This window comes from Salmo trutta, chromosome 3, assembly GCF_901001165.1.
Source record: "Salmo trutta chromosome 3, fSalTru1.1, whole genome shotgun sequence".
Taxonomy (NCBI): domain Eukaryota; kingdom Metazoa; phylum Chordata; class Actinopteri; order Salmoniformes; family Salmonidae; genus Salmo; species Salmo trutta.
Window position 1 is genome coordinate 59,978,302 of NC_042959.1, and position 22,701 is coordinate 60,001,002.

At 44.6% G+C, this 22,701-nt stretch overlaps 1 protein-coding gene across 4 annotated transcripts in view; it reads right to left on the reverse strand.

Annotated features, from left to right (window-relative positions):
* The window catches only part of LOC115181853 (cyclin-dependent kinase 14), a 193,838-nt gene that overhangs the window by 46,157 nt on the left and 124,980 nt on the right, over positions 1–22,701 (reverse strand). For all 4 annotated transcript variants that reach the window (XM_029743562.1, XM_029743564.1, XM_029743563.1 and 1 more), the window contains 4 exons: positions 20,498–20,561; positions 18,254–18,302; positions 13,474–13,613; positions 6,241–6,388 (listed from right to left, as the gene is read on the reverse strand). In XM_029743562.1, the coding sequence (XP_029599422.1) occupies positions 6,270–6,388; positions 13,474–13,613; positions 18,254–18,302; positions 20,498–20,561 (372 nt within the window). In that variant the 3' untranslated portion in view covers positions 6,241–6,269. The remainder of the gene's footprint in view (positions 1–6,240; positions 6,389–13,473; positions 13,614–18,253; positions 18,303–20,497; positions 20,562–22,701) is intronic.

Sequence of the window (22,701 nt, forward strand, 5' to 3'; positions counted from 1 at the left end):
CAAATGTTTCCAGTAGCCTTCCACAAGCTTCCCACAATAAGTTGGGTGAATTTTGGCCCATTCCTCCTCACAGAGCTGTTGTAACTGAGTCAGGTTTATAGGCCTCCTTGCTAGCACACACTTTTTCAGTTCTGCCCACACATTTTCTATATGATTGAGGTCAGGGCTTTGTGATGGCCACTCCAATACCTTGACTTTGTTTTCCTTAAGCCATGTTGCCACAACTTTGGAAGTATGCTTGGGGTCATGGTCCATTTGGAAGACCCATTTGTGACCAAGCTTTAACTTCCTGACTGATGTCTTGAGATGTTGCTTCAATATGTCCAAATAATTTTCCTACCTCATGATGCAATCTATTTTGTGAAGTGCACCAGTCCCTCCTGCAGCAAAGCACCCCCACAACATGATGCTGCCACCCCCGTGCTTCACGGTTTGGATGGTGTTCTTCGTCTTGCAAGCATCCCCCCTTTTCCTCCAGTTATAACGATGGTCATTATGGCCAAACAGTTCTATTTTTGTTTCATCAGAGCAGAGGATATTTCTACAAAAAGTACGATCTTTGTCCCCATGTGCAGTTGCAAACCTTAGTCTGGCTTTTGTATGGCGGTTTTGGAGCAGTGGCTTCTTCCTTGCTGAGCGGCCTTTGAAGTTATGTCGATATGGGATTTGTTTTACTCTGGATATAGATACTTTTGTAACTGTTTCCTCCAGCATCTTCACAAGGTCCTTTGCTGTTGTACTGGCATTGATATGTACTTTTCGCACCAAAGTACGTTGATCTCTAGGAGACAGAACGCGTCTCCTTCCTGAGCAGTATGACGGCTGCGTGGTCCCATGGTGTTTATACTTGTGTACTATTGTTTGTACAGATGAACGTGGTACTTTCAGGCATTTGGAAATTGCTCCCAAGGATGAACCAGACTTGTGGAGGTCTACAATTTATTTTCTGAGGTCTTGGCTGATTTATTTAGATTTTCCCTTGATGTCAAGCAAAGAGGCACTAAGTTTGAAGGTAGGACTTGAAATACATCCACAGGTACACCTCAAATGATGTCAATTAGCCTATCAGAAGCTTCTAAAGCCATGACATCATTTTCTGGAATTTTCCAAGCTGTTTAAAGGCACAGTTAACTTTGTGTATGTAAACGTCTGACCCACTGGAATTGTGATACAGTGAATTATAAGTGAAATAATCTGTCTGTAAACAATTGTTGGAAAAATGACTTGTGTCATGCATAAAATAGACGTCCTAACCGACTTGCCAAAACTATAGTTTGTTAACAAGAAATTTGTGGAGTGGTTTAAAAACAAGTTTTAATGACTCCAACCTAAGTGTAAGTAAACTTCCAACTGTAGCTTCAGCGCACTTGTGGGTCTTATTGTGATGCTGAGGGCCCATAGTGTCCTCTTTCTGACCCAGAGCTGCTTTCTCTGTCTGTCTGACTCTCACATGTCTGTCTGTCTGTCTGGCTGGCTGCTGAAAGGTACTGCTACATCAGGTACTGCTATAGCGTACATCAGGTACTGCTACATCAGGTACTGCTACATCAGGTACTGCTACATCAGGTAATGCTACATCAGGTAATGCTCATCTCCTCTCTGCACAGACGTGAAAACACAGCTAAAGTCCTATGCAACGCTTGTTTTCACCAGTCATTCTCTGTGACACCAGGAAAGAAGATGAGGAAAGGAGATGACGAGAGGAGCTGACTGTAGACTATTACCTCTGAGACAACGGAACGGTGCAATATGAAACTGACGTTTGCGAGGCTGATTGCAAGAAGTACAAACTCAATGGAAGTCAACCTAAAGGTGGTCGAAAATAACTTCAAAGTGAACGTCATGGTCATCGTGAGGATCGATGGTACAGAGAGAGCCATTGCAAAGGCAAGGTACAATGTTGCATCAGCCATTCCCCTGAATAATGCACACTCATGAATAAACATACAGTATAGCTCTGCAGTACACTTCTATAACTGTCCATGTGCAGCCTGTGAGGCCTGTTTTTTCCTCCCTCTCTCTTTCTCTTTTTCTCTCATCCTCTCTGTTTCTCTCTCTCTCTCTCACTCTCCTGCCTTCCCCCTTCAAACAACACACATGCCTATCATGTACAGTATGTCTCTATTTCTTTGCTTTGCTCTTCTTTGCTCTTCATTGCTCTCTCTCTAAATCAAATCAAATTGTATTGGTCGAGTACATATATTTTGCAGATGTTATTGCAGTGCAGTAACACCTAACAATACAAAACAACACACACAAATCCCAAAAATGTAAATAAAGGAATATAGAAATATTAGAATGAGCAATGTCAGAGTCCGGGATATAAATCTATATGTATATGATGGTGTGTATAGACATTATGGACAGTATATGAATAGAAAAGGTATGTACAGCAGTAGTTATATAGAATGAGCCTTGACTAGAATGCAGAATACATATGAAGTGGGTAAAACAGTATGGAAACATTATTAAAGTGACCAGTGTTCAATGACTCTACTCTTGTTACCCCCTCTTCACCACCCCACCTTCCTCCATCTTGTCTTCCTCTCTTATCCCCTCACTATCTCTCCCTCTCTCCTTCTCTGTCTCTCTCTCTCTCCAGTCTGAAGGTAGTACAGACAGCTGTGTGTCTGAGATGTGTCAGTCTCTCTGGTCTTGATTCAGTTCTATAACAGACAGGTAGTGGGCTCTGTGATAACAGCCATCTAGAAAGCACAAAGACTGTCTACTGGGAATTAACCCCTCGGAAGAATACACCCTGCCCGTCTGTCTGTCTGTCTGTCTGTCTGTCTGTCTGTCTGTCTGTCTGTCTGTCTGTCTGTCTGTCTGTCTGTCTGTCTGTCTGTCTGCACTACCTCTTATAAATAATACAACACTTCCTCCTGGTCCTCATAGACTCTTCTATCCTCCACACCACATTCTCCCCTCCTCCTCCTCCTCCTCCTCCTCCTCCTCCTCCACCTCCACCTCCACCTCCTCTTCTTCTTCTCACCTTTCAGAAATCTTCACTGGAATACCAGACATTCATGTATGTGTATGTATGTATGTATGTATGTATGTATGTATGTATGTATGTATGTATGTATGTATGTATGTATGTATGTATGTATGTATGTATGTATGTATGTATGTATGTATGTATGTATGTATGTGTGTGTGTGTGTGTGTGTGTGTGTGTGTGTGCACGCTCGTGCGTGCGTGCGTGTGGATTAGTCTGCTATCACTGGGGCTCTGTCAGTCTGTCAGGCAGTGGGAAGGGCAGGGACAAAGAGGATCATTTCAATAAGAATACTGCAGCTGAGAGGACACAGCTCTCCCAGTGGGGTGACTTCCACTCTCAGCTCTTACACACACACACACACACACACACACACACACACACACACGCGCGCATGCATGAACGCACGCACAAACGCGAGCACGGACATACACACACATTCACATGCATACATACACTGTAGGAGGATATGGGATGAAATGATGGTGTGAAATAGAGGGAGGAGGAGAGGATAGATACATAGTCCAGTTTGGTGTGTAAAACTACTGTGCTTGGTTTATGTACCCTATGGCCCTATGTGTGTGTCTGTGTGTGTGTGTGTGTGTATGAGTAGGTGTGTGGTTGTCATCCTCTCCAGTCAGTCTTCACCCAACGATCCCCATCCCTAAACCCATGCACCTGTCCCTGCACCTGTCTGTCTGTAACTGCAGGTTTAATCCTGTGAGTGGGGCCCTGGTGTGGCCCTTAAGTTTGGCCCTGGCCCCTTCACCATCATTATCCCCTCCGCCTGGCCCCCAGAGCTCTCATTACATGCAAATACAGCCTCTTTATGTGCCTGGTGAATAGGGAACCCCGTCCCTCCTGGACAGGACCACCACCTTCCCCAGTCAGAGTTGAAGATAACCCACCAGCCATTACACAGGATCCCCTGCTACACTTTACGATACCATATCATGACCACTTCAGCTTTAGGATCCTTTGAGGGTTGTTAGTGGTCAGAAGGCAGCTGGTTTTTGTTGGTGGTATGGTACCCGCAAAACACCAGTCTCAACGTCAACAGCGAAGAGGCGACTCTGGGATGCTGGCCTTCTAGGCAGAGTTGCAAAGAAAAAGCCATATCTCAGACTGGCCAAAAAAAAGGAAATATTATGATGGGAAAAAGAACATAGACACTGGACAGAGGAACTCTGCATAGAAGGCCAGCATCCCGGAGTCGCCTCTTCGCTGTTGACGTTGAGACTGGTGTTTGCGGGTACTATTTAATGAAGCTGCCAGTTGAGGACTTGTGAGGCGTCTGTTTCTCAAACTAGACACTCTAATGTACTTGTCCTCATGCTCAGTTGTGCACCGGGGCCTCCCACTCCTCTTTCTATTATGGTTAGAGCCAGTTTGCGCTGTTCTGTGAAGGGAGTAGTAGACAGCGTTGTACGAGATCTTCATTTTTTTTAGCAATTTCTCCATGGAATAGCCTTCATTATTCAGAACAAGAATAGACTGACGAGTTTCAGAAGAAAGGTCTTTGTTTCTGGCCATTTTGAGCCTGTATTCGAACCCACAAATGCTGATGCTCCAGATACACAACTAGTCGAAAGAAAGACACTTTTATTGCTTCTTTAATCAGGACACAGTTTTCAGCTGTGCTAACATAATTGCAAAAGGGTTTTCTAATGATCAATTAGCCTTTAAAATTATAAACTTGGATTAGCTAACACAACCTGCCATTGGAACACAGGAGTGATGGTTGCTGATAATATCCTCTGTACGCCTATGTAGATATTCCATAAAAAAATCTGCCGTTTACAGCTACAATAGTCATTTACAACATTAACAATGGCTACACCATATTTCTGATCAATTTGATGTTATTTTAATGAACAAAAAAATTAGCTTTTCTTTCAAAAACAAGGACATTTCTAAGTGACCCCAAACTTTTGAATGGTAGTGTATATGTTTGTGTGTATGTGTGTGTATATATATGTGTTTGTGTATGTGTGTATGTGTGTGTATTTTTTTATTTCACCTTTATTTAACCAGGTAGCCCAGTTCAGAACAAGTTCTCATTTACAACTGCGACCTGGCCAAGATAAAGCAAAGCAGTGCGACAAAAACAACAACACAGAGTTACACATGGGATAAACAAACGTACAGCCAATAACACAATAGAAAAATCTGTATACAGTGTGTGCAAATGAAGTAAGGAGGTAAGGCAATAAATAGGCCAATAGTGGCGAAGTAATTACAATTTAGCAATTTACACTGGAGTGATATATGTGCAGATGAGGATGTGCAAGTAGAAATACTGGTGTGCAAAAGAGCAGAAAAACAAATATGGGGATGAGGTAGGTAGTTGGTTGGATGGGCTATTCACAGATGGGCTGTGTACAGCTACAGCGATCGGTAAGCTGCTCTGACAGCTGACGCTTAAAGTTAGTGAGGCAGATATAAGTGTCCAACTTCAGTGATTTTTGCAATTCGTTCCAGTCAATGGCAGCAGAGAACTGGAAGGAAAGGCGGCCAAAGGAGGTGTTGGCTTTGGGGATGACCAGTGAAATATACCTGCTGGAGCGCGTGCTATGGGTGGGTGTTGCTATGGTGACCAATGAGCTGAGATATGGCGGGGCTTTACCTAGCAAAGACTTATAGATGACCTGGAGCCAGTGGGTTTGGCGACGAATATGTAACGAGGACCAGCCAAAGAGAGCATACAGGTCGCAGTGGTGGGTAGTATATGGGGCTTTGGTGACAAAACGGATGGCACTGTGATAGACTGCATCCAATTTGCTGAGTTGAGTGTTGGAGGCTATTTTATAAATGACATCGCCGAAGTCAAGGATCGGTAGGATAGTCAGTTTTACAAGGGTATGTTTGGCAGCATGAGTGAAGGAGGCTTTGTAGCGAAATAGGAAGCCGATTCTAGATTTAATTTTGGATTAGAGATGCTTAATGTGAGTCTGGAAGGAGAGTTTACAGTCTAGCCAGACACTTAGGTATTTATAGTTGTCCACATATTCTAAGTCAGAACTGTCCAAAGTTGTGATGCTTGTCGGGCGGGCGGGTGTGAGCAGCGATTGGTTGAAGAGCATGCATTTCATTTTACTAGCATTCAATGTATGTGTGTGTGTGTGTGTATGTGTGTGTGTGTATGTGTGTGTGTATGTGTATGTGTTTGTGTATGTATTTGTGTATGTGTGTGTGTGTGTGTGTGTGTGTGTGTGTGTGTGTGTGTGTGTGTGTGTACATACCTGGCTAGCTGTGGGGCAGTCTGCCCTGGTCAGTGTTTGCTGCTGGACGGTCCTTTAGCATGGCTGGAGCTGGTCCTGGTACACACCTGTATACTGTCACCTGACTCCACCTGCAGCTTGACATTTGGTACCGTGAAGATAGTAGCCACTGGGATAGGAGAGAGAGAGAGAGAGTTGAGTGAGAGAGAAAGAGAGAGAGAATGTGATTTATCAGTCATTAAAGCCAACCTCATAGTTTCCTCTTCGAGTCAAAGGATTACAGATTGAGTCAAAATACTCTGAAATGAAGAGAGTTTATCTCTTTAAGACTTTTTCGAGAGTTGCAGGACACACTATCACTGAACTGAGTTATAAAAACACCACTCTCTCTCACATCCTTTATTTCCTTTCCGTGAGGAGATATCAGAGTCCGTAATACTGCGAGATATCAGAGTCCGTAATACTAAGAGATATCCAAGTCCATAATACTGCGAGATATCAGAGTCTGTAATGCTCTGAGATATCCGAGTGCGTAATACAGCGAGATATCCGAGTGCATAATACAGAGAGATATCAGAGTCTGTAATGCTCCGAGATATCAGAGTCCGTAATACTGCGAGATATCAGAGTTTGTAATACTGTGAGATATCAGAGTCTGTAATACTGCGAAGGTCGAGTCAAGGACAGTATTATTGTACACTACTTCTGTCTCAAATTCCCACAGTGTTTCTGTTAAATGTCATAACCACAATCCAATACACACACACACACACAGACACAGACACACACACACAGACACACAGACACACAGACACACACAGACACACACACACACAGACACAGACACAGACACACACAGACACACAGACACACACACACACACACACACACACACACACACACACACACACACACACACACACACACACACACACACACACACACACCCACGGGACTGGGTAGTCTATTATGCCTCCTGTAATTCTTCCATTGTTCATAATAAATCTGTCTAGCTATTGTCTCTATAATTCCCAACACATTAGACAACGGAGTGCATTTGTGGCTGAATAAACCATGTTCTCCTTCAGTCCCTAGCCAGATAACACTAATAAAGATTCAGCTTTAATGTTGAACACGCTGTGTGTGTGTGTATATATGTGTTGTGTGTGTGTGTGTGTGTGTTTGTGTGTGCTATGTTCCTTTCTTCATTATCTGTGGTGTTGTAATGAATGTAAAGCTCATGTTAGTTAGTGTTAGAGTGCTGACAGTCAAGTTTAACTCCCAGTGGTGTCATGGGCTGGGGCATTTCCCATCAGTCTCTATTCTCCTGCTGCCTGTCTACCTGCTGCACAAAACAACATCACCATGTTTCGCTAGCAGGCTAACACCCAGGATAACAATGATCCCTTTATTTAACTTCTACTATTCCTTCTCTTCAGAGTCATTTCTCCTCCGCTTCCCCTGCTCCACCACCATTTGTTATTCTCTCCCTCCCTCCTTTCATTCCTCCCTCCCTCCCTGCTGCTACAGTGTTGATCCACCAAGGACCTCATTTATACAGTATAACAGTTTTCATTTGACTATATTCTTCCTCAATCAAAAGCCTACCTCTTTGTGTTAGTTTATGTGTGTGTGTGTGAGAGAGAGAGAGAGAGAGAGAGAGAGAGAGAGAGAAATAGAGAGAGCGTGCGTGCGTGCAATCATGCCTGCATGTGTGCGTGCGCATATGCATGTGTGTGTGTGTGTAACAGCACAAAGAGAGCCACCATTTCTCCCAGCCCGATGACCGCCGCAGAGCTCCTGCTTCTCCTAACAGAACAACCTACTGTGGCCTGCTGATAACAGGATTAATAGAGATCAATCAATCCTCATCTGGGGAATTTAAAATGAGAATGATTGTCATATTAAAATGACCAGCCTGTGGGTGGGTTGTCTCTGGCAGGCGGTCCCAATGCAGCTCCTATGAAGCTATCTGAACAGGCTTTGGGCTTTGACACTGGTGATGAGAGGGGTGAACGGATAGGTTTGGCTCTGTATGTATCTGTGTTTCTAGTCTAATAATATAGGTAGTATGTCCTCTCTGAATGACACAGTTGAATGTCCTGTTCTGATTCGATGGCAACTGAACTGTCATGTAGGATGCCAGGTTGGGTATTGTGATAGGAAAATTATAAATGTTTGCAAAATTAAATGCTTAGGGTCATGTATAAAAATGCCTAGTTGCCCATTATTTTGGCTACCATGGCTAAAAGAAGAGATCTCAGTGACTTTGAAAGAGGGGTCTCAAAGGAGCATAGGGGTTTAAAGGGTGTGTGTGTGTGTGTGTGTGTGTGTGTGTGTGTGTGTGTGTGTGTGTGTGTGTGTGTGTGTGTGTGTGTCTCTATGGGGGATTCTGGAGCAGCGCCCGAAAGAGCATTTTCCACCATCATCAACAAAACACCAAATTATGGAATTTCTCGTGGAAGAATGATGTCGCATTCCCTCCAATAGAGTTCCAGACACTTGTAGAATCTATGTCAAGGTAGCTTGTGGTGGTCCAACGCCATATTAAGACACTATGTTGGTGTTTCCTTTATTTTGGTAGTTGCCTATATACATACCTGTTGTATGTGATGACTGCCTCCTTGAGGTCTTGTTTCATATCTTGAAACATTTAAGGAGAGCCGCACTCTAGGAGCTCAGATGCAATAACTGATAACCTAATAACCAACGTTTTGACAGACAAGCTGTCTTCATCAGGGTATAATGACAAACACTGTGGGTCACTAGTTTATACAGACAAGCTGTCTTCATCAGGGTATAATGACAAACACTGCGGGGTGAATAGTTTATATAGTGTCAAAGGACACACACAGATGTCTGTAATCATGGCCGAGTGTGGCCTGATATCATTGGTTAATTCTCAGATATAAAAATAGCATACCAAAAACCTGAAAGGATAGCATACCAAAAACCTGAAAGGATAGCATACCAAAAACCTGAAAGGATAGCATACGATCATAGATACAATTTGGCTACATACTGTAGGTCTACAAACATTTACAATAGCAAAATCACAATAATCACATGAATGGCTTCAGATCAAAGTCTACGTTGAGCCCGAGGGGAGCAAGGGTCTTTAAATGAAAGATCCAGGCAGCCTCTCGTTTTAACATTAAATTGTCGAGGTCACCCCTTCTCCTAGGGAGGGTAACATGTTCGATGCCGATATAACGTAGGTACGAAATCGAGTGGTTCACTTCCAAAAAGTGGACCGCAACTGGGTACGCAAGTTTTTGCACCTAATGGTGCTACGATTGGTACGTTTAATTGGCGCTTGGTTTTACCCACATCATTTTTACCACAAGGACAAGTTCTAAGATAAATAACACCTTTGATTGGGATCTGTTTCCCTGTTTGGGGGTGTTTGAAGGATCTACATTCGTAAGTGACATTGCATTGAGCACAGCCATTACACTTGTAGTTTCCATCCAGTAGGGGCGCAAATAGACATTGTGCAGGGATATTTTGGGGTGGTAAATCAGAGTTTACCAATTGATCTCTGAGATTTCTGCCCCGCGAGAATACGACCAAGGGATGGTCCGAAAACACATTACCGATACCGTCATCGGATATTAGAATGTGCCAATGTTGGTGAACGATTCCCTTCATTTGTTCAGAGCACTTTGAATAGCGGGTAGTTGCAAGAATGCTTCTTTTTGCGAGACTGTCCTTGAAAAAGTTCCTGTCTCGGTTTGTTTTGAATTTTCTCAATGACAGTATTAATCTGACCATTTTGTACCCCCTCTCCTTGAATTTTCTTTGCGTCTCAGCCATATTTCGGTCTAATTCTGATTGTTTTTTTTGTGCAAATTTTGCAAATTCAACAGAATTGGCTGTAGGGCAAACTGTTTTTCAAGGGAAACAGGTGACAACTATCACCCCTCAACAAACTATTACGATCAGTAGGTTTCCTGTAAAGATCAGTGTATAGAACATTATCCTCACACAAGATCAGAAGATCAAGGAAACTGATTTGACATGTGTCAGATTGCATAGTAAATCTCAGATGCTCAGAACAAGAGTTAAGAAAAGCATGGAATGCCTGGAGCTGTTTTGCATCACCCCTCCATAGAACAAAAATATCATCAATATACCGTTTCGAAATAATGATGTTCGGCAAGAAAACATTTTTGAGAGGATTGAAAATGTATCCAACATACAAATGTTTCTCCATGTAACCCACATACAAAGTTAGGAGCCATGGAGGATCCCATAGCAGTACCCTTTGTCTGAATAAATAAATAATTTAGAAACATGAAGTACTTGTGTGCAAGTACAATTTCAGCCAATGTTATAATGCATGCACTGGAAGGTAGTTAATTGGGGTCACGTTGCAGAAGAAAATGTTCCATAGCTTCAATACTGCCCTCGTGTGGAATATTTGTGTATAACAACTCAACATCAAAAGTAACTAACAAAGTATTATCAGGGAGAGGATCAAGAGATTCAATAATAGAGATCATACTGCCGGTGTCCTTTACAAAGGAGGGGAGCTGTTCTGAGATCATACTGCCGGTGTCCTTTACAAAGGAGGGGAGCTGTTCTGAGATCATACTGCCGGTGTCCTTTACAAAGGAGGGGAGCTGTTCTGAGATCATACTGCCGGTGTCCTTTACAAAGGAGGGGAGCTGTTCTGAGATCATACTGCCGGTGTCCTTTACAAAGGAGGGGAGCTGTTCTGAGATCATACTGCCGGTGTCCTTTACAAAGGAGGGGAGCTGTTCTGAGATCATACTGCCGGTGTCTTTTACAAAGGAGGGGAGCTGTTCTGAGATCATACTGCTGGTGTCCTTTACAAAGGAGGGGAGCTGTTCTGAGATCATACTGCTGGTGTCCTTTACAAAGGAGCTGTTCTGCGTGTGATCTAATAAAAAAGTAAACAAAAGTTGATAGAGGGGCCGTTCCTGCATCAATGCCCGCTACAATAGGGCACCCTGTTTTGTAACATTCTTGTGTAATTTCGGCAAAGTATAGAAAGTAGCAATTTTAGGGTGTTGAATAGCCAAAGAGTTGTGTTCTTTTTTGCTTATCTGACCAGAACTTAAATACCCATCTATGACAGTAAAGATCGTGTTCTGAAATTGGGCAGCGGGGTCACTTCTGAGTTTCTTGTAAAAGGTGTTGTCAAACAGTTGTCTATGACACTCATTTACAGAAACTGTCCTATCCATGAGTACAACCAACCCACCCTTATCAGCAGGGCGGGGAAGGACTAACGTATCAGATTGTAAATCAAGCAAAGCTTGTTTTCATCCTGAGGTAAATTATGGAAAGATGTGTACTCCTGTTTGTTCTTAAGGAGATGAGCAACATCTTTTTCAACCAGTCTGCAATATGTCTCAATAGAGTGATTGCGATTGGCTGGAGGTACAAAATAACTCTTACTTCTAAAAGGAGTCAGAGTATGTGTAGGTGGAGCAGCCTACATGTTCAGCAGAAATATCACGATTAGGGGAGCTAAAGTATTCCCTTAAACGGATGTTTCTAAAAAACTTAAACATGTCTACCTTAACATCGAAATCGTTGCACTGAGTTGTAGGCACAACATATAACCCTTTATTAAGCAAGGAGACATGGGCAGGGCTCAATATCTTGATAAATTGAAGACACTCAGTCCCGTGGGTTCTGGGACCGTGTGGGTCGGGTGCGGTATCTCGTCGGTGCGCGTGTCTGCGGTCACCCCCTCGCTTCCGTCGGCCCAGTCTCTCGTTGGATAAAAAAGTGCCACTGGAAGCGGATGAGGCGCTGGTTGTAGAGCTTTGGCCAGACGAGTTGGATAGAAGTAAGCGGCATCCCTCCTGCAGCTGTCACGGAGAGGAGGAGCAGGACCTCTTTATCAGGGTTTCTCCAGAAGGGTTGAGTTTCTTGATTTTAAGTTCCTTTATTTCTGTAGACAACCTGTCCTGGAGCGCTTGGTTAGTTTTCACCAGTTCTATGAATATGCCATCATCATTAACAGCTCACTGCAGAGCTGTGCGTTTCTCTTCAATTGCGTTATCCATTTTAATAAAATTATTTTTAAATTGGTCAACAATTAATGTCATTAAATCAATAGAGCATTTGTTCAGGATGGCACACCAGCGCTCACAGAAATCATCTGTACGCTGTCCCAATGATGGTTCCCCGTGGAATAATGCCTTGACGCACATAATCACTAAGAGCGACTACATGTAGACGCATTCTCGTCTGGCGCTTAGATAAGTTTAACAGTTCTTTCGAGGGGTCAGAATTACCCCCCGGCATGTCAAAAAGGGACTCCCATACAATGATCTTATCACGTTCCCTTTGGCTATATTCAAAGTCATCTTGTTTGGGTCTTTGACCAGTGTCAGGAAGATAATTATCATTCGGCATCGTTTAAGAGCATTTTGTCGGTAGGGTGCTGTTTACTGGGTAAAAGATTCATCTAGAGGTGAAAGAAACGCACACCTATTTAGGCGAGGTGCTGGCTAGCGGAGTAGAACACTTAAACAATTTAAGGAGAGCCGCACACTAGGAGCTCAGATGCAATAACTGAATAACCTAATAACCAACGAGAAACAATGTGGGGTGACTAGTTTATATAGTGTCAAAGGACACACACAGATGTCTGTAATCATGGCCGGGTGTGGCCTGATATCATTGCTTAATTCTCAGATATAAAAATAGCATACCAAAAACATGAAAGGATAGCATACGATCATAGATATCTTGGCTGAAGCTACTGACACAAACATAATGAAGCACGTGGCTGACCAGATGAACAGAACTCACATTAATACAATACTTTCATAAACAACTTTCTGTTGCAAAGCATTGAGCAGAGTAGACGTATTCTCACTCCCCTTATCCTCATAGACTCTTAATGTAAGAGAGAAGATCACGCTCCACCAGAACTCATCTGTTTTTACTTAACAAGTGAGTAAGATGGAAAAGACATCCAAACGCAGATCTTGAGCTGGACAACTGAGGTCCATCTGGGCTTTTAACAGAGGATCTCTCTGCATGAACAACAACAACCACTAGTTCCACTGCTTTATGGAGAGAATGTGTGTGGGGGGGTAGAGAGGAAGAGAGGGTGAGAGATATGGAGAAATACATAGAAAGAGGGGGAAGACCATTGCATTGGAGTGATGTAGGGATACAGATACACCTCTAGACAGAGAGAGAGAGACAGAGAAATAAAGCTAAATAAAAGACAGAAATCCAGTATCTTAGTAAAGGTATACATACTGTCTGAGATCTCCCAGAGCCGTGGAGGAAGGTGGCTGAAGTACTCGTGCTGGAGAGCTGCCTGAGCAGACAGACGGTTCTTTGGGAAGCACTGGAGGAACCTAGAGGCTAACTCCTCAGCATGGTCCACATATCCCAACCTACAGGGAAGACAGACAGACAGTTAGCATGGTTCACTACCTACATAACAGAAACAGGGCGGAAGGTAGCCTAGTGGTTAGAGTGCTGGGCCAGTAACTGAAATATTGCTAGTTCAAATCCCCTAGGCGACAAGGTGAAAAATCTGTTGATGTGCCCTTGAGCAAAGCACTGAAACTTAATTGCTCCAGGGTTGCCATTGACAATGGCTGGCCCTGGTGTCTCAGGGGGAATTTCACAACCTCCTCTCCCTGGCATGCCTGTGACACAGGCTGACCCGGTCACCATGAAAAATGAAAGACTTCATCAGAGAGGGTGAAGACAGAGGCAGCCTCTCAATTCCCTGTACGCTTTCATTGAACTGCCCCACGCGCATGTGCGTGCGACGCGTGTGTTCGTACGGGGAGGCTCTGAACTCCTGAACCCGCCTACCATCCAGCACCGAAGGGGAAGCAGAAACAGATAATATAACAAAGTACAACCAAGTCAGTCAGTAATTAGGCCTGCAGTCCATTAAATAAACATGATGTTATTCCTCCCTCTGCCGGAGCTACCGAGCTCTCTCTGTGTGTGTGTGTGTGTACAGTATGTGTGTGTATGTTAAAGAGAGAGAGTCCTCTGAGTTCTCATCACAGACAGACCTAATGGCAGGAACTCTGAAGCCCACTCCCACAGTTCCTCCTCCCGTCTCTCCTCCTCTCAGAGGGAATAGAGCAGATCTACACTATAGACCCTCTCTACAGAGAGGAACACAGCTAACTAACTCCATCAGGACCTTCTTCTCCCTTCATTTTCACCACAGATGGTGGATGTTGAACTCAATGTAAAAATGGGTAGGTTCCCATTTTAAACGAAACATAACTTTTTAGGCTTAAGGGTGGGGTAATGCAGGGGGTATAATGATTACTGCAGGTCACTGTGTGATTGATCTAGAACATACTGTATAATCAGAAAGTGTAGTGTGTGTTTACAAGTCAGGTTTTAGCATGACAGAAAAAGGTACAAAATCCCATCAGGCATTGCTAATTTGACCTGATAAAAGGTGTTACAGTCTGAGCAACAACAGAGCCAGAAACAAAGGAACAAACAGGTATCACTGACTGGGTGAACTTCACCTCCATATAAAAGCCTTAGAAAACAAAGGGCTTGTGTTGCTGATATAGGTGTGCATTCCTGCCTGCTAACACCGTCAGCTAGCCTGAGCGGGAAGATTCACTCGGCTAGCTAGCTAGGTCAGATGCTATGAGTAAACAAGCACACATCTGTGATCGATATCTCCTCCGACAATCAAACATCCCGGGTTGATGGGATGTTCACAGCGGAAAGAAGCATTCCGTCTTCAGAGCAAGACGCCTTTTCATGTCGTCATGTTTTTCCATGAGGAAACCACAGCCGGGACCTGGGAGGGCAGAAAGCATGAGTACGTGTGTGTATTCACATGTGTGTGTGTGTGTGTGTGTGTGTGTGTGCGTGTGTGTGACTACAGGCAGTAACACCTGCTCCTATTGTTGGCCTTCCCCCACCACTATGCCATGGTTATAACTCAGGCAAGGCACGGCAGCACAGCAGGACCTTTCAACAGCACCCAACACGGCTAGCAACCAAACACTATTTTGGAACAAGTCTTTGTGGCTGTGTCAAAACATATGTCCCTGCAAGACCCGACAGCAGTCCAGAAGAGCTGCTTGCCTTTCAGCATGTGTGAGTCATTGTGGATGAGGGTACTATTGCACAAAGAGATATGTGAGAGCAGAACGGATCTACACACTGACAAGCTCTGTCTGGCATGCAACACCACCGTCAGCCGAGCTACTTTCAAAGACTCCGCTGGCTAATAAAGTGCTGAACACACGGTTATATGGGTTATACAAGCTGTACTGAACATACAGTCAATGTAAACAGGGGGGGTAGTCTTACCATTACAAAAACACACAAGCACTTCTGAAACCGTTAAACTGAGGAATGCCAGCATGCCGTGTGCTCTGACCCTTACAAGTTATTCGCATGCGATGCCTGTGAATGTCTGATCTGATCCAACAAACCATAGAATGAGAAAACTACCCCAGCTATCCATGTCAGAGTAGTAGTGAGGTGGGTACGGGGCAGAGGGAGAGGGAGAGAGATAGGAGGAGGGAGAGAGAGAGAAAGAGGGAGAGCTCTCAGTGCAAGGAGAAGAAAGAGAGAGGAATTGGGAGGGGGAGAGAGAGAGGAATTGGGAGGGGGAGAGAGAGAGAGGAATTGGGAGAGGGAGAGAGAAAGAGGAATTGGGAGGGGGAGAGAGAGAGAGGAATTGGGAGGGGGAGAGAGAAAGAGGAATTGGGAGGGGGAGAGAGAAAGAGGATTTGGGAGGGGGAGAGAGAGAGAGAGAGAGGAATTGGGAGGGGGAGAGCGAGAGAGGAATTGGGAGGGCGAGAGAGAAAGAGGAATTGGGAGGGGGAGAGAGAGAGAGGAATTGGGAGGGGAGAGAGAGAGAGGAATTGGGAGGGGAGAGAGAGAGAGGAATTGGGAGGGGGAGAGAGAGAGAGGAATTGGGAGGGTGAGAGAGAGAGAGGAATTGGGACGGGGAGAGCGAGAGAGAGAGGAATTGGGAGGGGAGAGAGAAAGAGGAATTGGAAGAGGGAGAGAGAAAGAGGAATTGGAAGAGGGAGAGAGAAAGAGGAATTGGGAGGGTGAGAGAGAGAGAGAGAGGAATTGGGAGGGGGAGAAAGAAAGAGGGACGGGGAGAGCGAGAGAGAGAGGAATTGGGAGGGGAGAGAGAGAGAGGAATTGGAAGAGGGAGAGAGAGAGAGGAATTGGGAGGGGAGAGAGAGAGAGGAATTGAGAGGGGGAGAGAGATGCATGTGTTCATATCAACTTCATCAGGACCTGGCACAGTATAAAAGGAGGGGGAAGAAGCAGCGGTCATTAACATTCCGCCCAGTTTCTTTCTTCACATATTTATTTCCTCATAGACTGGCTGGGGTCCAAGGGGAGGAGGGGAGAATGGGGCAGGGGCTAGACTGGCTAGGCAGAGGGGGTGGAGTGTAGTGGAGCAGGGCCGGGGGGACATACAGATAGACACGGAGAGGGGCCAGGGACAGACAGACAGACTGTGTGAACTGGAGCGTTCAGCATGCCCATCCTGGGGGGGTCATACATAGAGGGCATGGGACACGGCAGTCATTCCTCTAAGGTCAGTCTGTCTGTCAATCAGTCTGTTACCCAGGTCAGTCTGTCTGTCAGTCAGTCTGTTACCCAGGTCAGTCTGTCTGTCAGTCAGTCTGTTACTGAGGCTCCACTGCTCTGGCTCCACTATCAACTGGCTGACTCTCTCTCACTGCTACAGTATCTCTCTCACTGCTACAGTATCTCTCTCACTGCTACAGTATCTCTCTCACTGCTACAGTATCTCTCTCACTGCTACAGTATCTCTCTCACTGCTACAGTATCTCTCACTACTACAGTATCTCTCTCACTGCTACAGTATCTCTCTCACTGCTACAGTATCTCTCTCACTACTACAGTATCTCTCAAAGACAGAGAAAATCTACACATACTGTACTTGTAGACACACGCACACACACACACACGCACACGCACGCACACACACAAAAACACACACACAAACACACAGATAAACATAAAATGTACTGCTGCTCTCTTTCTCTCTCGTTTTGAGCCATCAATCAAATGTTATTTTATATTCATCTGAAAAAGGAAACTGTGATACTGCGAGAGAGAATGTGGAACCTTGACTTTTAACCCCTTGGCCATGGTTAATGTGGTCACTACAGAGGCCAAGAGTTCTCAACACTGAGCCAGACCATAATACTGTGAGACATTCTGCGTATCTGTGACCAAATCATCAAGTCACCCTGTCTCTGCCTGTCCCCCCAGGCTCCTGATGAGTGCCAGGTGCAGAGGGTGGTCCACATCTGGAATGCCCCCTGTGCCCTTTCCTGCCATCTGTGTCAGGGCTGACTGCCCTGGTGGCACGACACCAGTGGCATGACCCCGATCTGGGTGCCCCCCCCCCCCCCCCCCCTAAACCAGATGAACCCTGGGAAGAGTGTGTGAGCTGTCTGTAGGTCTAGACGCCCCGAGAGTAGAGAGCTGAGAGGAAGCACACACACACACACACGCACACACACACAACCACACACACACACACACACACACACACACACACACACACACACACACTGGACAACAGCCATCTCTAACTGGGCTACTAATGTCTGTTAGGGAACCAGAACAGTCCCAGGGGTCTTCAGTATGGAGGGCTCAGGGAGAGAAAAGAGAGGGATGTATGGATGGAGTGGTGGGGGGTTGGCAGTCTGGAGCGTATTGCCCTTGGGAACATTCACAGACAGGAAGAGCACAAAAGTGGGTCTGTAGGAAAATGGCCCTCTGACCTGGCATACAAAATGGCCCTCTGACCATGCATACACATATGAATGGGTGCAAACACACACACACACACACACACACACACACACACACACACACACACACACACACACACACACACACACACACACACACACACACACACACACACACACACACACACACACACACACACACACACACCCTCTCTCTCTCTCTCTCTCTCTCTCTCTCACACACACAACATTTTATGTGACAAAAACGGTATACTTACTTATTCCATGCTTGTCTGAGCTTCTTGGAACTGTAGACAGTAAAGATGTCTGAATGGGTAAAGACACAGAGAGACAATAGAAACATGTTCATATTCATCATCAGGACACATTTGTGAAGTTTTGCAACAAATGTTTCATTGTACAGTATGTGATTTAACAAGAGGTTAACATCAGTTGGTTGAGCATGATGCTTGCAACGCCAGGATAGTGGGTTTGATTCCCAGGGCCACCGTACTTAAAATGTATGCACGGATAACTGTAAGTCGCTTTGGATAAAAGCATCTGCTAAATGGCACTATTATTATATATTAAAAGTATTTGTGTGTGTGTGTGTGTGTGTGTGTGTGTGTGTGTGTGTGTGTGTGTGTGTGTGTGTATGTACGGTATGAATGGCTAGGTGTATGTGTGTGAGTGCACCTCTGACAGCTCGACTCCCTCGTCCAAAACCTCTGTGTGGAGACCTCTGTTTTCAGACTAACACTATAACTGCCAACCTCCAGGACTAGACTGGGGGCATGGGGGCAGAGAGACAGCTAGACAGCCAACCATGGGTTAGGGAGAGGGGGAGAGGGGAGAGAGAGAGTAGCCACTGTTCCACTGCTAGACAGAGGGGGAGAGAGATACGGAATAGCTACAGTTTGAGTTAAGGAGTTATTGAGTGGGGAGGACAGAGAGATGGTAAGACTGTTCCAGAGTCAGGGATTAGACATATATGAGACAGAGTTGTTTTGATATCCAGATTACTCCTGTCTTTCTCAAATGTCTGATATACTGTGGTTGTACTAAATATCCTCCAGCCCATCGTAAAGCACCAAGGCCCTGGGCCAAGGTCAGGCTAAGTGTCATGGCTGTCTACATTTCAAACCTAAAAGGTTGCGCTGCGAACACCAGAGTGAAAAACCAGGGCTGTAAACATGGCTGTGTATTATTGAAAGTAACGCTGAGAATGTGAAGAATCATAAACAACGTGCTGATACCATCTCTGTGTTTGATTTAATGTCTGGAAACTGATTACAGATCAGGAGGAAGACTAAAACCTGGTCATATTGAGAAGCTCTCAGTGAGGTTGGATATATTCAGAGGGATCTAGAGTGAGACAACACTGTCCTCTGGTGTTGGGAAGATATAACTACACCCAGAGTGTTAACTCTTCTGATAAAGCATTTTCACAGCTCCATCTGTTACGTGCTAATGATCACTTTGTGGTTGAGTGATGGTGACATTGAGAGGGTTGAAACAGCTGTTTAGATTAGATCATTGTGACATTGGGCATCCCTTTACAGCAAAAATAAGAAAATAAAAGGTTCTCTCTATCCCGGGATTCAGTCAAAAGATTGTTCACTTCATGGAGGAAACAGGTAGCTTGGAGAGACACTTATTAAGAGAGGGAGGTGGTCTTGCATTGGACATCTGAGCAGGCAACTGGCTCAATTGCTGATAATAAAATGGTGTATTGTGTGTGTACCTATTGTCATGCAGAGATCATACACTGATCTGGTACACTGAAGCCAGGTCTGTCTGGATGAGAGGAGCAGCAGGACAGAACAGTGTGTGTTGCTCACACAGCTGCCCACGGCAGCAGGACAACATAGAACTATGGCCAACCACAGCCATGGCCACAGGACATGCGATTAGGTGTGTGTGTTTGTGTGTGTTTCACACCCCAGTTCCTCTGTAATTGGTCACAGGAGATACAGCTAGACACGCCACTCACATCATGATACCCCTGCTCTCCCTCTGTCCCTCTTCTTCTCTCTCCATCCTCCTCTCTCTGTCACTCCTCTAATTCCCCCTCTATCTCTCTGTGTGTTCCAGCATGCCAACACTAATCTGCGAGCACCGTCCAGTCTGTCTCTAATGAGCTCCCAGAGGGCAGCAGCAGTAGCTTTAGTATGGCACAGGGATGGCACAGCGATGGTACAGCTGGCTCACAGGCTGCCTGGGCTGTGTGAACTACAGAGGCATGCCTCCAAGGTTTACAAAGTAGAACTGGAGTCAAAGTCTGGTTCTGACTGTTGGACCTATGGTGTGTGTGTGTGTGTGTGTGTGTGTGTGTGTGTGTGTGTGTGTGTGTGTGTGTGTGTGTGTGTGTGTGTGTGTGCGTGTGTGTGTGTATGTGCGCGTGTGTGTGTGTGCGCGTGCGCACGTGCGTGTATGCGCGCGTGCGTGTGTGTATGTGTGTGTGCGCGTGCGTGCGTGTGTGTGTGTGTGTATGTGTGTGTGCGCATGCGTGTGTTCCTCACCTGGTTTGAAGTGGGGCAGGGAGTGGACCCCTGGCCAGGTATCCTCACAGGGGGTGCCTAGGACCTGAAAGAAGGAATGCATCAGACAAACACACGCATACTTCAACAACACAATTGGGCCACAGAGAAAGGAAAAGAGAAGACCGTCTCATAGAGAAAACATTTCATTTCTATGACCAAAGAGGAACCTCTGAATCACTAAGGTCCTAAACAATGACCACATTTACAGGCACACAGTATTCCGGATAGTAGGTTATATCCCGCTTAAGGTCTTAATCGTGATAAGCTGTTTACATGTAATCTTTGATATCCCGCTCATGAGTATCCCTGTCCCATGAATAAACAGAATATTCCTAATTGAAGTTCATATGGGTTAAATGGTATTGTAACTGAAATATGGACACTGACTGTAGGTCTATAACCTCTCATTTGTAGTGTAAAATAATAAAACAATTTAAAATATATTTGTTTATTGAATATTTAAAACATACAATATACTTGCAGTGAAGCCGCTCAACAACTACATCACATTAGTCATCTGACAGTCTCCCATCCAGAGAGACACACAGAAACAACCAGGGTCAATGACCTGCTCAAGGGCACATCGACAGATCTCCCACCAGCCCTCCAAGATCCCCCCCACAAATCCCCAAGAGCTGCCCCTCAACCATCCAAGACCCCACCACGAGAAAATGAATAAATAAATACAATAATTCCATTCTCCATCCCCAAGACCCCCCAACAAAATTAACGAAAGAGAAAAAAGAGAAAAACAAAGGAAAACAGAAAACAACAATGCAAAAAACAAAAGACATCAAGGACAACAAAAATCATAACAACGAGGCCAACTGAATATGTTTGAGTGCATATATGGCACTATTTACATGTGTGTGTCCGTGTATGTGCACATATGTGCATTTGAGAGTGTATATCGCATGAGTACAAACACCTGCACAGCATCAGCCTCAGGCAAACCAGCATTAACTGTAACAACACTGCCCCTCAGTGTCATTCAAATGTACTTTTTGTTATGTTTTATTTTTACTTTATCTTCGACTGTCATTCTATCCCCCACCCAGCAACTCCACTCTCACTTGTCTCCAATTCCAATTCCACATCCCAACCCTCAGCTTCCCTCAGCCCATCCCATCTATCTCTGCTGGCCACCCTCTTCAGATTTCTATGCGAAATATTATCTCCTGCAGAATTATGCATTTCTTTCAGAGAAATTATTTAACATATGTCTCACGAACAGGAGTGGAGAAAAATGATTACAACCACATACAATAAGCACTCAAGACGAACTGAAGTCTTATCAGACATGTGTTTCGTCGTTTTCTCAGATTTTCATTTCCTTAAAACAGGTCACACTGATGACATTTGGAAATGTTGCATAGGACCGATCTTTCCACTGGTATGGAGTTATTCCGTTTTCTCCCCAGTCCCTAAACGAAAGAGACAACTTTACCGGTATTAACTAGATTACTAATGCATTTCTTCAATCAATGTAAGACATTATTCTGGTCAGCGCCACTTTATTTAGTCTTCTGATGCAACAAGTTATGGCAGAAGAGAAGCTGCACGTGTCAAACTACAGTTGACACGGCCTACCAAATGTAAGAATTATGAAAACATCATCCCACAACACCCATGACATGTGAAACTGATCCTGCACAGACCACAGAAATAACAGCAAATGGGATAAGATATTTACATGCCACAGTACCCCATATTGGCTCTCGAGTGGCACAGCAGTCTAAGGCACTGCATCTCAGTGCTAGAGGTGCCACTACAGACCCTGGTCTAATTCCAGGGTGTATCACAACCGGCTATGATTGGGAGTCCCATAGGGAGGCGCAAAATTGGCCCAGCTTCATTCAGGTTAGTGTAGGCCGTCACTGTAAATATGAATTTGTTCTTAACTGACTTGCCTAGTTAAATAAAGGTTCAATAAAAAATAAAAAAATCCCAGGCATCTTATCCGGGTTTTTCATAACCGGTACACAAGCTTTTTCTGTGTTATTGCAAACAGGATATGATGTTTATATGCGTCAACTCAAAGCAGAACACTTGAGTATCCCGAATAATAATGGTATATTGGTGTGGACAGTGGCTTGTGAAAGTATTCACCCCCCCTTGGCATTTTTCCTATTTTGTTGCCTTACAACCTGGAATTAAAATAGATTTTTTTTGTAGGGTTGTAT